The sequence below is a fragment of the Ips typographus genome, linkage group LG15 (assembly GCF_016097725.1).
Source record: "Ips typographus isolate SLU linkage group LG15, UJ_Ityp_2.0, whole genome shotgun sequence".
NCBI lineage: Eukaryota > Metazoa > Arthropoda > Insecta > Coleoptera > Curculionidae > Ips > Ips typographus.
The window spans coordinates 2,826,468-2,840,623 of NC_138436.1; the positions used below are offsets into that span (position 1 = coordinate 2,826,468).

At 33.4% G+C, this 14,156-nt stretch overlaps 1 protein-coding gene across 1 annotated transcript; it reads left to right on the forward strand.

Moving 5' to 3' along the window:
• Positions 1–7,382: 7,382 nt before the first annotated feature.
• Positions 7,383–8,452, forward strand: LOC145738414 (uncharacterized). The gene is made up of 3 exons (XM_081993232.1): positions 7,383–7,406; positions 7,516–7,821; positions 7,883–8,452. Exons 1-3 carry the CDS (start codon positions 7,383–7,385, stop codon positions 7,889–7,891), a joined length of 339 nt encoding a protein of 112 aa, XP_081849358.1. The 3' UTR covers positions 7,892–8,452.
• Positions 8,453–14,156: the final 5,704 nt, after the last annotated feature.

Sequence of the window (14,156 nt, forward strand, 5' to 3'; positions counted from 1 at the left end):
GACATAGATGTGTTTTTGACTTTGACGTATTCTAGACATATTTTAACCTAAAAAGGGTGAAAGAGTTTAGCTATAAAATAATCATTTGTAAAGTTAAAAATATTAAACCAGGAATGAAGTTTTCTTTGGCAGTGGTTACCGCAATAGTCGGAATTGGTGTATCTTTGATAAAACGATGGAAAAGAAATTGGAGATATGGAGTAAGACTGATAAACAGAAAATGAGAAAAAAAAAACAAATAAAGTTTCACATTTTATCACAACAAAAAGTGATAAAGGGTTCACAAATTAGCCTCAATTTCACCCAATGGTGAAAGTTGGTTCACCGCATGTCATATACAAATGTGTAGCTTTAACTTTGATCAAATTAAATTGACTTTAACGAAAATATAGTTTAATTGTTAATTTGGAGGTATAAACAGGGGACAATGTCTGGTTTATACCTCCAAATTAACAATTAAAGTAAATGTTCATTAAAGACAAATTTATCACCCGGTTTATACCTCCAAAGTAACGAATTAAACTAAAAAGTTAAATTAAGTTAAGTTTTAACTTAAATTTAAAAAGTTAAAGCCACATGTTTGCCAACTTTAAACTAAGGGCAAATTCTTGAAACCTTTGTTGTGATAAAATGTGAAACTTGATTTGTTTTTTCCTTCATTCCCTGTTTATCGGTCTTACTCCATATCTCCAATTTCATTTCCATCGTTTTGTCAAGGATACACCGATTCCAACTAGTGTGGTAACCACTGCCAAAGAAAACTTCATCCATTAGTTATTATTTTAAATTTTACAAATGATTATTTTATGGCTGAACTTTTTCATGAATTTTTCACCCTCTTTAGGTTAGAATATGTCTAAAATACGTCAAAGCCAAAAACACATATATGTCATTTAATTTAGCATATCTTGAAAAGTATAAACCACAATACTTCTCATTCAATTTTACATGTAATTAAAATCAGGGTTTGAAAATATCATGATATTTATATAAATATCATATCACATGATATATATCGGATATATATCATTTTTAATCTTTTTATACTTAGCTATAAAAAAATCTAAAAAACTAAAAAAATTGTTTTGTTTTATGCTTACTTAAGCTATATTTTGTTTTAACACAAATCCTTTTATAATAACTTATATTATTTCTATACAAAAAAAATAAACTTTTTATTATGCAACCCTGAAAACTATCTATTTCTCGACTGATTCATTGTTGAGAAAATGTACCTTTTCACTTTGCATCTTGAACAGTAACAGCTTTACTGATCTCAGACAAATTAGAAACCCAAACTTTGTCATCGTTCAGTAAAGCTTACTTAATATTCTTGATACTTAATATAATAATTTTTTGATGCTTTGAATAACTGAAACCGGTTTTTATTCAATTAATATAAATATCGAATATATCGGAAATATATCAAGCTGTAAATATCAAGATATATATCCTCTGAACCCTGATTAAAATTTAATTTAATTTTTTAATTTGGAGGTATAAACCGAGCATTACATGTAATTAAAATCAAATTAATTTTTTTTATTTAAAAGTATAAACTGGGCAGTGGTGTGCAAATGCCCACTTTTTTTGATTTTGACCAGGGCAGTGGTCAAAACTGGTTAAAACCAAAATAAAAAATGTATTCCTAGAATAAAAAATTAAAAAATATATAAATTAGGTGTAGAAAAATGTAACAAACTGATTTCTGTATATAGAATGTTAAATTTAAAAATAAAACAAGATAAAAATTTTGAAAGGTAGGAATGTAGGTATAATAGGCAGGTTTATAATTTGTTGGCTTTTTGTTGCTTAAATGTTTTTTTTTGTTTAAAATAATTTTTATTTTATTTTGAGGACAAATGTTTGTATATTTTGAGGTAAAACATTTCTTAAAAAATAATTAAAACACTTTGACATATATATTTTTTTAATTTTGAAATTTTGGTTTTGACCACTAAAGTTTCCAAAACAAATTTGACCAGGGCAGTTTTAACCGGGTTAAAACCAATGGTTTAAACCACGCTGTCCAAAACTTGCCAACCCTAAAACCGGGCAAAATACTTTTCAAGTTATGTTAAATTAGATAGCATAGATGTGTTCATGAGTTTGGACATATTCTAACCTACCAAAAAACAAAGTGTTAGTGTACAATGATGATTATTGTGTTAAAGGTAAAATGAAAACTGTATTGCTTTTTATTTTTGTTAATGTTACTATCATTAAGCTGGATTCATAGTTCTAGTTCCGCAAGAAGAAGTAATCAGTATGGTGCAGTAAAAATAAATAATATACTTGTAACACTACACACTAATTCATATAGCAAATTCGACTGGCGGCACTAGTGCGCACTATTCTGCACTGAAAGCACACTCGCCCGGTGCTGGTTGTTTGACTGACAAAGTTCTGCACTGGTTTTGAAAATATTTATGTTCGTCTCGGAAATGCACCAATTTAGTGCGGTCTGTGAGAATTCGGCTGGATTGCATTCGGTGCGGTGTTTTAGCACTTAGTGCAAAATTTTAGAACTGTGCTGCTAGTATAGTTCTAGTTCAGTTCTGGCTAGAGAAACAAACAACTAAATAGAAATGGTGTCAACGGCTTTACTTGAAGATTTTTTATTAAACACGTCATCTAGCAGCGAGAGTACTTACTTTACTTTACTTTTCGTGTCCGGTTCATACACTCATTTTCCAATAATTAGCGGCCGCTATGGCCTTGTCATTTCCAATAAGCAAGTCCTCCATACTGCAGGGCTGTTTAAGCATGGGGCAGACCAACAGGTGATTCGGGTCCTGGACCGCACCACAGTCGCATCTTGTGTCCTCATTGTCCGGGAGTAGTCCCCATTTAGCCATGTTCGTCCTACTCTCGCAGCGAGAGTGATTCCTCGGATGAAGAGTGGTTAGCTTGCTTGGGACAATTTGATAAATTAGACCAACCTAAAGTTAACAATTACGTGGAGGTTGTGAAGGCCTATTCTAATGATCAGGTAAATGTGGGTGCGATTTTGTGATCTGATATTGGTACCTACCCCATTTATAATACCTGCCTACCTACTTTAAATGCTATTTAATCATTTAACATCCGTTATTATATATTTTGACCTATAAAAACTTATTTTATGTGACTGTATCCTTCTATATCAGGTAAGTAAAAGTAAATGACTCTCAGATTTAAAGACAAGAAGTAATAGTTTTTATCAAGATATTACAGAGATTGCAAGATTAGTAAATCTGTGTTAATAAGATTTATGAATTTGCATTTCTAGTAGGTGACTAATATAAATATTATTTATTCAATAAATTTAAATTTTTAAAATTTTAGTTTAAAAAGCACTTTCGAGTGACCCATGGTACTTTTGAAAAATTATCTGCTAAATATGGAGAATCACAAATATACAAATCAACAATAGGTCATGGAGGTTCTCCAACTATAAGCCCAGCAACCTCCATATTATTCTTTTTATGGTTAGTTTTCACATTGCTTACTCTACAGGGGACAGGGTGATAATAACATGATCATTTTTAGGTTTGCTGGGAACAAGCGTGCGCTTAGGAATGTAGCTGACCGTTTTGGAATAGCTGCATCTAGCGGTCATTCCATATGCACTCGAATTAAGTTGTTTCTTTATGACCTGGCCCCAAATGTAATAAAATTTCCTGAAACACCAGAAGAAAAAATTAAAATTTCTGAAGAATTTTTTAAGGTAAACTAATTACCTAATTTGCTATTTATGTTACTTGGGACTACATTGGAGACTGAATTTGGGCTTGTTTGTGGTCAAAATCTGTCTAATTGTTTTCTTAATAATCTCTCAAAATCGATCAAGATCAACTCTGATGATGTTCTAAGGTGCAAAATGAATGAAATTTTTATTTTTGTTATTTTTTAGATTGCAGCCTTTCCTGGAGTTTTAGGCTGCATAGATGGAACCTACATCCCGGTTCATTGTCCGGCAGGCAAAATTAAATCAACTTATGTGAATCGACATGATTTGCCAGCTGTTACCCTGCAGGATATATGTGATGCCAATAAAAGATTTTTGGATGTATTTACAGGCACTCCTAGCAAAATCCATGATGCCAGGGTATTTTCAATGTCATTCATTTCCCAAAAACTGCCAGGTTTATGTGGAGATGAGTATCATATTTTGGGGGACTCTGCCTACCCTTTAAGGCAATATTTGATTACCCCTTACAGAGACTACGGCACTTTGACCGAACAACAGATAAAATTCAATAAACGATTTAGTGCTACTAGGGTTAAAATAGAGAATTCTTTTGCATTGCTAAAACAACGTTGGCGCCAGTTAACCAATTTAGACTTCTTTGAGGTGGATAGGCTGACCAATTTTATTATTGCCTGTTGTGTTTTACACAATTTATGTATTAGCGACAATGACGAATGGCACATCTCCGATGATACTACAATAAATGCTGATGATGTGACTGAAGAAGTGGAAAGTAATTTAAGCTTGCGTCGTTTGGGAGAAGAAAAAAGAAACAACATAGTTGAAATGTTAAACTAAATAAATTTGAATGAGTTCCACTTAAGACCTTTTCAAAACGTGTTTCATACCAAACTTTTTTCTAATTTTGACCAAATAGTGGTGAAAACTATCTTTTCTAGTTATTTAACACAAATATTCACTTTCAAACCACCTTGTATAAACTGCTCCTTTCTCCGGAAATGCATTAAAACAAATAAATGTTTTGAACTTTTCATAACTAGTTGCAAAAGTAATACTTTTTCCCGATCTGATACAATATTTAAGAACCGTATTTCTTCCATTTTTCTATGATACCCACTTATAATTTTCTTTGTTTTTTTTTTATTATTTATTTATTGGCAGTATTAGTACTTTTTAGGTTACGTTTGTAAATTTCTAGGTTGCCATAGTTCTGTTTTCTGTCAATTGTCAATACCAGTCCAATCAACCTCATTTTAATAACTGCACTGGTGTGGCTCGCACTTTTTTAGTGTCGCGTGCTAACTGCACCTAATCCGAGTTAGAGCAACTTTTACATGGCACTGAGAAAATGCGAATTGAACTGGGGTAGGCCGTGCACTCGGATAGTGCTTCCCAGTCGAATTCGCCAATAGTTTGACAAATAAGTGCAAGCCACATTAACCGAAAGCAGTAAGCAGCAAGAAATGAATCATTTTCATTTCTTACCTTGCTCCTTACTGCTTCCATCATAGACTACTGGTCTTTACCCCCATTCATAGATTTTTGGAATATCATTTGACAAATACTTTCTTTTGCTTTTGCCCAAAAATGACAACCCATAAGATAATAAATAAAATTTTGATGGTTTATAAGACTTTGGGGTTATTTTATTTCCTTCTTACTAAAGTCGAACTATGAATTGACATACTACGGCTTGCTGCTTACTTCTTGCGGAATTAGAACTACAAATCTAGCTTTAAAACAGTTAACTCACCTTAAAACTTGCTTTTTAATCCACTGTTGTACCTAATGTAGATAGTTTAATATATTGCACACAATTTTTCTTCTTCAACTTGACTTGATTGCAGTCCCTGGGAAATGTAGTCACTTTCTTCATAAAAGTTGTGCTTTTTCATCCACTTGGAAAAGTAGTGATGTATGCAGCATATACCAGTTGCAGATCTGTACGACTAGCCGAATTAGTTACTAGAGCCACCCTTAAAAAATGTTAGTATAAAAATGTGTAGTAATGATGCATCAGCAATACCATGGTTTATTACATAGGTTAGGTATGAAATTGTCATTGTAATCTTACCTGGGCCAGCAGCTGTTGCATCCATTATGTCAATCGAAAAATATACATTTACTTGATTTTAGTGTATAATCTTCACCAATTAAATTGTTAGATTTTGTCATAAAAATATAATTAATTTTAGCCGCATGCTAAAACAAATAAACAAAAGCAAAGTGACAAGTGGAAATTTACTGGTGTGAAGGCAGCAAGCCGGATTCCAGCAAGCCGGAGCCGAAGATGTCCGATCGGTCAGTGGCGTCGGACTTATTTTTTTCTTCACTTAAAATGTGTTAAATAAACATTGTGAGCAGTTACTTCGTTCTTTCACTATCCACAGGACATTTTAGAACAACATATTTGCATACCTTTATTTCCAGCATTCTCCTTTTATATCTATAATTCCACATATATCTATCATCTGCACAATGAACAACAAAACCAACAAACAGGCTTCTTACCTACCCTGTATGGCTTCTTACGCTTCTTACCTACCCTGTATGGAGATTTAGAGGGTAGTGACAACTCCCTACACCCCGTCAGAGGGCGGCAAATTTGAATTTCCTAGTCTAGCAAGCCAGCGCATACGACATTCAGATTCAAATTAATCCAAAACTAATCATAGTATCACAACCCCCTTTGGTACATTTATAGGGCTCATAATGAAGTATCTTTAGAGGGTAGTGAGAACTCCTTACACCCCGTCAGAGGGCGGCAATTTTGAATTCACTAGTCTAGCAAGCCAGCGCATAGGACATTCAGATTCAAATTAATCCAAAACTAATCATAGTATCACAACCCCCTTTGGTACATTTATAGGGCTCATAATGAAGTATCTTTAGAGGGTAGTGAGAACTCCTTACACCCCGTCAGAGGGCGGCAATTTTGAATTCACAACTCTAGCAAGCCAGCGCATACGATATTCAGATTTAAAAAATTCGCGGAAAGCACGGATTAATTTGCCGACAAAAAAGTCGGCACGCTTTGTGTAACGGTCAAAAATGTTCGTTCTTCGTCTTTCTTATAATTTTTGTCTTTTGTCTTTGTTTATTTTAAAGTTTCGGCCATTCCAATTTTGTCCGGCGTCAGTTATTTTGCTGGATAGTGCATTCATTTTTATTTGGTTGGTGGAGTCAGCCAGAGGCTGTGGGTTAAGAGTTGCTGGAAAAATGTAAGTAATTAAATACTGGTCTAGCATCAATGATATATGGTGTTAAGTAACTAAATTGCTGGCAAATTGAAAGAAACCGCTAGATTTCTTTCAAAGAAATTTCAGTTAAAATATTTTGAAGTTTAAGCGATATGTTTTAATTGCCCAGCGTTTAATTTAGTAAAATTAGACTAGTAGTGATCGACCGATACCGATACCGATATAGCGGCCGATATATGTATAAAATATCTGCCTCGCGGGGCCGACATTTTTTTATAAATAATTAAAAGCTACCAATTTTGGGAAGGAAAAACAGTATGGGTCCAAAATTTCAATCGGTCGATCACTAGACTAGACTACATTGTTGGTTGTTTAAATTACCCGCTTTTCAATTACATTACCAAATTGTTTCAGGAGCGAAAATAATACTGGGAATGGGGGTGAAGGGATGATGCCAGAATTTAGTCTGGCATCCATCCTTGAAGAGGATGAGGACATTTTGTTGTCCGATGGTATGTAGAATTAACATTTACAACAAATTTATCGCACCACCAAAACTTAAATAAATCGGAAAAATTTGTTTTTTTTTTTTTTTTTTTGCAGATTCGATGGTGGAGGTAGTGGAGGAACAACCACGCCCGCAGCGGCCCGAGCCTGGTCAATAGAACAGCGTGCCCCCCTGCACCTGGAAGTGCAGGGGGGCACTTGCAGGTGCTAGTGGCCCTGCAGGTGCAGCTGGCAATCCAGGCTGGGGAGGTTGGGGCCGGAGCCGTGGGCGTGGAGGTGGGCGAGGAGGCCGTGGAGGTGGGCGAGGAGGCCGTGGAGGTAGGCGAGGAGGCCGTGGAGGTGGGCGAGGAGGCCGTGGAGGTGGGCGAGGAGGCCGTGGAGGTGGGCGAGGCCGTGGAGGTGGCCTTCGACTTACCAATAGTAAGTTTTCAGCAATAAAGCATATATTTTTTAAATAATAACTATTTTCTTCTTTTTGCAGACCAATTAGTTGTAGCCCTCCTCAGGAAAATACTAAGTTAAGATTGTTAAGAATAAAATTGTTTGAAAATACCATGTTTGCTTTATTTACTGCCAACTCGTTACAGCCACCAGAACAGCAACAATTTTGAAACTTATTTTTTCTAGGAATAATATACTATATAGGGTGATTCACGGTGATGGTTAATTAGAAGTATCTAGAGAACAACTCAATATTTTTTGTTGAAATTTCGAGTGTAGCCTAGGTTGGGTCCAATCTCTCTATTTAAAATATTTTGAACTTTCCGGTGTTGCCAGATCAGTCAGAATAAACACCAACTTTTGATTTTCAAATGGAAGTCTGTTTTTAATCTCATTTTTGAATTCCTCGCAAGAAGGCTAGTAATTAATTGTTAATACTTCCCTATACCTATCGCACCGTTCCTTAGATATTTTATAAAAATGGTGAACTTGTCAGCAAAACGGTGGTCTAAACTTTAATTAATTTCTCAAGTCCTGACAGTTTTGCTGATGTGACCTTTTGTCTTCAGTTAGACAATACTGCATGGTTGAAAAGCCCAGACACAAAAAATGAAAAAAACCTACAGTGTGGTTAATATTAACCTTTTAGTCGGACAGATAAAAAAACTGCAAATGTCCATTTTTTTTTAAATGGATATACCAGGTGTCCAAAAGCACCCTGGACATAGGAGATTAACATGGGAAAACGGTTTTGATTTTTTTGCGTCTGTACGGTTGATTTGATTGAAAAATCGTAATAATGAAAGTTGTAGTACCTATCACGAACTAGTTTTCTGTATTTTTTTCAGATCTCTAGCTTGAGCCCTTTTGTCGTTAAACACGAACAAAAATGCGAAAATTTAAACTTTTAGCCTGCACTGTATAAGCGGTTGTCGAGCAACGGATAAACAGGTCATTGTTGCTGGATTTTTTGTAATAAATAACAACAGTTTTATAATAATATTATATGTTTAATTGCTGGTTAACTACGTAAACCTAATATGAAAAGAAAAGAGAAAATATTCCTTATAGATAATATGACATTCTCTACTAAAAATCTTTGGAAATTTTTATAATATTATCGGATAGTACTTTTCAATTAAAATAAAATTTTACATTCAATTATTGTTATAATTTTCAGAAATAAAAAATCAAAATTAGTTTCTGGCATTCTAACTATGACCAGGTACGTTGATGACTAGTTAAAAAAAGTTTATGACAAACAGTATTGGCGTATTATTGCTTTTCAAAAATATTTACAAAAACACATAACATAGGGTTAAGATAAAACTATATAAATAGTTAACACAACATTAAAAAATCACTTTAAAATCGGGTACAACAAATTCAGCATTAATCTTCCTTGCAATTTGAGAATGACTCGTAATGTACTAGCAGCGAGATAACGGTTTTCTCCGGAATGCCACATAAAATCTCCTTTTTCTATTATTTCCTAGTGCACTTGTACTTTTCTAGTGTTATTTCTTTCGGATAGATAGATAGTTTCTTTTCAAACCATAAGACTGCAGCTGTTGGGCTTTTTATTCTGATCGTATAAATGATTGTTGCCAAAGCAAAACGTGTCCACCATATCATCAGGAACCTAAGCATTTTATAAAATATAACGAATGTTAACATTATTTTGTAAACCCTTACCATCTTCTGAAATATTGTATTGCGACAAAGTAGACTTGCAATATACCCACGTTTCCTATAGAATAAAAAGATTTCAATGAGAATGAAATTTGTAGTCTTCATATTGTAGATACTGATCAAAAACAAAAAAGTATATACTTACTTCGGATTTTCCTTGTTTATCTTTTGTATTTAAGGTACCATGAGATCCTCAGTAGGTATCACGTTGCTTCATTAGACATTTATCAATTAATAAATGTATCCTTATGCTGGACCCTGGTATACTTACATATGAAACACGTGTAGATGTACCACAAACTGTTAAAGAAGATGACTCTGAGAAAGATATATTACTGGGTGCCTTTCCAGCATATGCTGGCTGCATCACATAAATAGAAAATGTAAAATTATAGGAAAACGTACTTTTAAATTCGTATTCAATAGCAGACAAAACATGACTGGAAAGCATTTACCTAACTGCAGCAAATTAGTCAAACTCAAAGACAGGAGTTCTTATGTGGCTATCAACTCGATTGAAAGACTGTGCTGAAAGTTTCAAGTTGTTTCATTTGTTTCTTTGCTTCATTCCGTTGTAATGGAAACTGTATCATAATAATGAATTAATTAAAATCGAAAAGCTTTTATTATTATATGTAAAATTTTTCACAATTGCACTAAATTTTACATACAGGGTGGCGCAATAGTGTGACAAAGTGTCATATTGTTGTTGGTTTTGATTTTTCTAAAAAAACCTTTATGTGAAAGTTGATCAGAATCATTTGGTCTACAATATAAAAATACTTTCGACTATACAGGGTGTTGCGTAAATGAGGATCAAAAATGTTTTTTGTTTTTTTTAATAAAACACCCTGTATATTTTTGCATGTTTGGATTCTTTGTAAAATTCTACATCCGAATCAGTTTTCGATTAAATTGAAATCAATGATTTTAATGTATAAGGCTCTGAATGTCTAAAATGCCATTATAACATTTGCGCTTTTTTTCTGTTAAGGAAGTATCCTTTTGTATATATAGCTATGGAAATAGCATAATGTTCTTATAATGTCTTACTGAATTGTATATTGCACCTTTTTATTTTACAATGAGTGCAATAGACTTGATCCAACATTTGTATTTCGATCAGTATCATTCTTGCATTTATTTTATTTCTTTAAAGTAAATTTTGCAAAAATAACAACAATTCTGAAACGACATTTTGTTTCTTTCTAAACAAGAAATACAAAATGCTCTTTTGCAATAATTACATTTATTTTATTCGTGGTTTTCTTTGACGCAACGACAACACAATGGACAGATATGTTGCATATTTTCTGATTCAGACAGAAACATGTATTTGATGTCATCTCGAAAATTATTCATATTTGTTTCGAGTGTTAACGCTTTTCCTTGCGAAAATTGTTTAAAGAAATAGATTACGTATACACCGAAATTATAAGAATCTGTCTGAACGACGTGGTCATAAGTAACTATTTTCATATTTAAATCAAAGGAAGTGTTAAATTTGTTATTGTAAAATTTAAAAAATTGTTTAAACTTTTTGAAATAACGTTCACTTTGATTTAAAGCCATATTACGTCTTTGTGTTTGTGGATCTATAAAACCGAACGTAGCTTTTTCAAAATCTGCGATAGCGAGACACCAATGATATTGATTTACATTCACTGGGAACACTAATATAGGAGCAGTTATTCGAAAATCGTTCAAAAAGTCATGATCGAAGAATCCACCTAAGACGACTTCAACTAAGGTTATATCCATTGTTTGAATTTTTTCATTCTTGTTGCAAATATGTAACCCAATATTAATTATGTTATGATATAACCAACCCTCTCCAAAAAGGCTTTCAAGTTGTACACAGTTAACTTGTGCAACTTTAACATTAAACCTTTTAAATGTAGCAATGTAATATGTCGTTTTGCCGATTTTCTTGTAATAATTGGGATCATTTATTAATCCATTTTCCAAAATTTGGAAGCTTTGGGATTCAGTTTTAGTTAGATCATCTTGATCTAAATTATGTTTTTTAGCGGCGCTAGCATCGCTAATATCTGATGATAAGGAACAAAGCCAGTTGCTTTCATCTTCCGAATACGTTTCGTTTGGTGTAAGCATGGCGGGTAAATAATATTTGAAATAAAAATCTCGAAGTACCATAAGTACTTGCGTATCAAAAAACCGTTTATCTCGGTTTATTCGTTCTATTATCATGTCGCATTTTGTAAATATAACAAAATCACACCAATTGCGATTCGAAACCTCCATTAATCCTTGTACCTGATAATAGTATAAATTGGTTTTATTTAGTTGACCATTAGTCGAATTGAGGTATTTCAATTTTGTAAAAGTAATTTTCTCAATTCGAATACTATACATTTACCCTCAACTATTCCGTCATTGCCCACCAAACCATCTGGAGAACCAGCTAGATATGGATATTTGTTGTGAATGATTAACACCACATTGCCAGACCTCATACTATACTCTCGAAGGGCATTTTCTTCTTCTTTGATGCCATGCCTAACTGAGTCGACATGACTGATATCTTTGAAAGATAACATTACGTCAGCTAGCTTGATTTTTGATATATCGTCTTTAGCTTTTATAATTTTACCAAAATTAGAACAAGTTAAGAGCTTTCGTCGCTCCTCTAACCAAAATTGAAATTTCCTCTGATTTTTAGTTTTTTCTTCTACACGTTTTCGTTGTACATTGGTTAAATTCAAAACAGTAAGAAAGTCTTGAATCTTTTTTCTTAAAATTATACTTTTTACTGTTCTTGTGCAAAGAAAGCAACTGTACGACTGATTTGGGTCCTACGATGGATCACAAATTTGGTGTACCCACCTGTCACATAGATCGCACTGAACCCTATAAGCGGTGGTGGTCAATGCTCCACAATTACAAATAATGCACACATCATACGAAAAACACTGTTTGCAAAAATAGTTTTCGGTATTTGAAATATTTTTGTATTCTGTTATACATAGATCGTGCACCCATCCGTTACACATATCGCATTGATGCCATGACACAGTGACATCCAATCCACCAAGACCACAATATAGACAATTTTCGCTATTAATTGGACCATTTGATTGACGTTTTATTTTGTCATTGGATAGTGAGTGGTTTTGAAAGTGTTTTAAATAATTACCAGAAAAATGCGTTGAAACGGTAACCTTTTTTCGCTTCCAACTTTCTTTACTATTTAACTCGTTGATTAAAGGGTCTTTGATAAGAGGTGGCCGAGCGAGATTCGATTTAGATATTCCGCATATCATTTCTTTATAAGCGGCCAAAGTTAGTTCTCTAGACTTTCTCACAAACCTACTACATTTTAGATTACGGTTACCTGCGAGAACGTTCGTTTTTAAATTGCCAAAATGTGTTTCAACATAACAATTACTCAATCTATTTAATGAGTATTTTTTGGAAATCATTATTCCTGACCATAAAGGAAGAAAAGGCATGTATTTTAAAGTAATTACATTAGCCCACTCTGGAAAATAAAACTCATTTTTCTTACCTTCACTATCTGACGGTATGACAGCTTCTTCAAATTTAGAATGAAACAGTACATAAAATGGGCTACCTTTGTGTAATGCGTTATCAGAAGACAACAATTCTTGTCATGTCATTGAAGGCTCTGCTTACAGCATGCATGCTTGCAAAACTGAAATCGGTTACTACTGCACCAAATAATGGCCATTTACGTAATTCCATGCTGTAGCATTTGAAATCGAACAAAAACTTAAAAATAGTAGTAGTAAAGTGTTTTGCGGAGATCATGTCTAAGACAGATACAACCCTATTTGTATTTTGCAAATGAATTACACCACTGTACAAATAAATCCTCTTACAGTTTTTTAAAATATTTGGCACTCGTACTACACTGCCTGTGGCATCAAAATAAAGAATTGGAAATTCTTCACCTACAATTTCTTTCTCACAAAGACATATTTGCTCTTTGCTAAATAATTTTACGCAAAATGGTGAAGACACTTCTTGAATGTACTCTGGATGGTCGCGTTGCATAAAAAACATGTCATATAAGTCGTCTTTGCTTCGATCGAAAGAACTGATAGCTTCTGATCTAATTTTTCGGATAGTAGCGTCAGACTTAATGTTTTCCAAATTTCTACTTTTATTTACAAAATCAGTGTCAGCTTTTAAAAGTGATCGTCTTTTTAAGACAGAAGGTTTATTTGTCAACAATTTTTGTTGCATTGCTGATCTTTCTATACCCGTACGTAGCCGGTAAGTTGTTTCGTATGACTGAAATCTTTTGATAAACTGTAGACGCTGACATTCAATAATTTATCACAAAGAATTTACAAAAAATATAATTATTGTGTCTACAAACAGCATTCAATATGATACTACCATCTTTACATTGCTCTTTACTTTTAAAAACTATAAGGCAAGTGTTATTTACTACTTTAGTAATTTTGTACCTTAAATAAGTGGGATACATTCTAGTTCAATTTGCTTCTTTAAAAATTAAACCCCTGTCACCTTCTGCAATTGAAATAGAGCCCTCTCCTAAATGTTTACATTTATTATAAGATGGCTTTTTAAGATGAAAAATATTTTTTGCTCCTAGTGGTAAAATCACACTG

Bases quoted from the DNA above. Each gene is read 5' to 3' on its own strand.
- LOC145738414 (XM_081993232.1), top strand. From the start codon at position 7,383: ATGAGGACATTTTGTTGTCCGATG. The intron at 7,407-7,515 runs GTATGTAGAATT...TGGTGGAGGTAG, and splicing joins GGACATTTTGTTGTCCGATG to TGGAGGAACAACCACGCCCG.